Consider the following 2,500-nt stretch of genomic DNA (forward strand, 5'->3'; position numbering starts at 1 on the left):
TTTGTGTGAGTGACTGAGTGCTAGAGTTTGTGTGTGTGTGTGTGTGTGTGCGCGTGAGTGTGTGTGTGTGTGTTAATAAGTGTGAGTGAGTGTGTGAGTGAGAGTGTCAGTGTGTGTGAAGGAGCGTGTGAAAATGTATGAGAGAGTGTGTGTGTGTGTGAGTGAGTGTGAGTGAATGTTTGAGTTTGTGTTAATAAGTGTGTGAGTGTGTGTGAATAGGTGTGTGGGTGTGTGTGAGAGGGAGTGTGAAAGTGTCTGTGTGTGTGTGTGTGTGTTTGGGTGTGAGTGTGTGTACCTGTACTGCAGGGCCAGTCTGAGCGCAGTGGCGTTGGACTCGTATTTGCCCACCAGCATACTCATCCGCTCCGCATTACTCTTACACTCCTCCAGTGTGATGGTCAGCAAATCATTCTGAGACTTCAGGTGCTCGATGCGACTGAGACACAAAAAGGAGAAACAACAATCACACTAAAGATGGACGGAGTGTCTGACACACACACATTATCGATGCACTGCAAAAAATGCTTTTCTTACTCAGTATTTTTGTCTGGTTTCTAGTCAAAATATCTAAAAATTCTTAAAACAAGAAGTATTTACTAGACAAGCAAAAGTAATTGTCTTGTTTTGGGGAAAATAACTCTAAATGAAGAGAGTTTTTGCTTAAAATAAGATAAATAATCTGCCAATGGGGTGAGAAAAATAATCTTGTTTCCTGTTTGAATTAAGATTATTTTGCCTGTTTAAAGCAAAAACTCTCTTCATTTTGATATTGTTTTAAAAAAAAAAAAACAAGGAAAAATATCTTATGTCGTTTAACTGATCTAGTAAATGCATCTTGATGTAAGAATTGTTAATGCGTACATTAACACACAATTGTTAATGTAATTGTAAATGCCTGAGTAAGAGCAGCGTGTTTTGCAGTGTGTGTGTTCCCGAACCTGTTGAGTCTCTCCGTCTCCACTTCAAACTCTCGGATCTTGCTCTCGGAGATGGCGGATCCGTGAGAGTAAAGCGTCTGGAAGATCTCCTGAATGTTGGAGCAATCCTGAAGGGAATGAGCCAAATGTTCAGCCACATTACTGGAGACCTGCGGAGAGAAGGAGGAACAACACCAACATTCAGACCAACACTGACACGCTCCAGTAAACTCCTCAGCGCTGCAACTGAAAATCATCTTCCAAACAATATCCTGCAACTTCTCCAGCTGTCTGTTAATCTGTCCGTCTGTCCATCTGTCTGTCTGTCTGTCTGCCAGTGGTTCTGTCTGTCTGTCTGTCTGTCTGCCAGTGGTTCTGTCTGACTGTCTGCCAGTGGTTCTGTCTATCTGTCTGTCTGTGGTTCTGTCTGTCTGTCTTTCTGGGGTTCTGTCTGTCTGTCAGTCCGTCTGTCTATCTGTCCATCTGATCATCTGTCTATACATCTGTCTGTCTGTCTGTTCATCTGTCTGTCTATTCATCTGTCTGTCTGTCCATCTGTCTGTCTGTCTGTCTGTCTGTCTGCCCATCTGTCTGTCTGTTCATCTGTCTGTCTGTCTGTCCATCTGTCTGTCTGTCTGTTCATCTGTCTGTCTGTCTGCCAGTGGTTCTGTCTGTCTGTCTGTCTGTCTGCCAGTGGTTCTGTCTGTCTGTCTGTCTGCCAGTGGTTCTGTCTGTCTGTTCATCCGTCTGTCTGTCTGTTAATCTGTCTGTCTGTCCATCTGTCTGTTTGTCTGTTAATCTGTCTGTCTGTCCATCTGTCTGTTCATCTGTCTGTCTGTCTGTGATTCTGTCTGTCTGTCTGCCAGTGGTTCTGTCTGTCTGTCTGTCTGTCTGCCAGTGGTTCTGTCTATCTGTCTGTCTGGGGTTCTGTCTGTCTGTCAGTCCGTCTGTCTATCTGTCCATCTGTCTGTCTGTCCATCTGTCTGTCTGATCATCTGTCTATACATCTGTCTGTCTATTCATCTGTCTGCCTGTCCATCTGTCTGTCCATCTGTCTGTCTGTCTGTCTGTTCATCTGTCTGTCTATTCATCTGTCTGTCTGTCCATATGTCTGTCTGTCTGTTCATCTGTCTGTATGTCTGTCCATCTGTCTGTCTGTTCATCTGTCTGTCTGTCTATTCATCTGTCTGTCTGTCTGTCTGTCTGTCTGTCTGTCCATCTGTCCGTCCGTCTGTCCTTCTGTCTGTCCGTCTGTCTGTCTGTCCGTCTATCTGTCCATCTGTCTGTCTGTTCATCTGTCTGTCTGTCTATTCATCTGTCTGTCTGTCCGTCTGTCTGTCTGTCTGTCCGTCTATCTGTCCATCTGTCTGTCTGTTCATCTGTCTGTCTGTCTATTCATCTGTCTGTCTGTCCGTCCGTCTGTCCCTCTGTCTGTCCATCTGTCTGTCTGTCCCTCTGTCTGTCTGTCTGTCCCTCTGTCTGTCTGTCCCTCTGTCTGTCTGTCTGTCCCTCTGTCTGTCTGTCCGTCTGTCTGTCCGTCTGTCTGTCTGTCCGTCCGTCTGTTCATCTGTCTGTCTGTCCCT

The 2,500-nt window shown here is 45.4% G+C and overlaps 1 protein-coding gene across 3 annotated transcripts in view; it reads right to left on the reverse strand.

The window, feature by feature from the left end:
- Positions 1 to 2,500, reverse strand: part of mcc (MCC regulator of WNT signaling pathway) — a 229,650-nt gene that overhangs the window by 129,793 nt on the left and 97,357 nt on the right. For all 3 annotated transcript variants that reach the window (XM_067439795.1, XM_067439794.1, XM_067439796.1), the window contains 2 exons: positions 939 to 1,087; positions 296 to 436 (listed from right to left, as the gene is read on the reverse strand). In XM_067439795.1, the coding sequence (XP_067295896.1) occupies positions 296 to 436; positions 939 to 1,087 (290 nt within the window). The remainder of the gene's footprint in view (positions 1 to 295; positions 437 to 938; positions 1,088 to 2,500) is intronic.

Source organism: Pseudorasbora parva, chromosome 3 (assembly GCF_024679245.1).
Source record: "Pseudorasbora parva isolate DD20220531a chromosome 3, ASM2467924v1, whole genome shotgun sequence".
In the NCBI taxonomy this organism is placed as follows: Eukaryota; Metazoa; Chordata; class Actinopteri; order Cypriniformes; family Gobionidae; genus Pseudorasbora; species Pseudorasbora parva.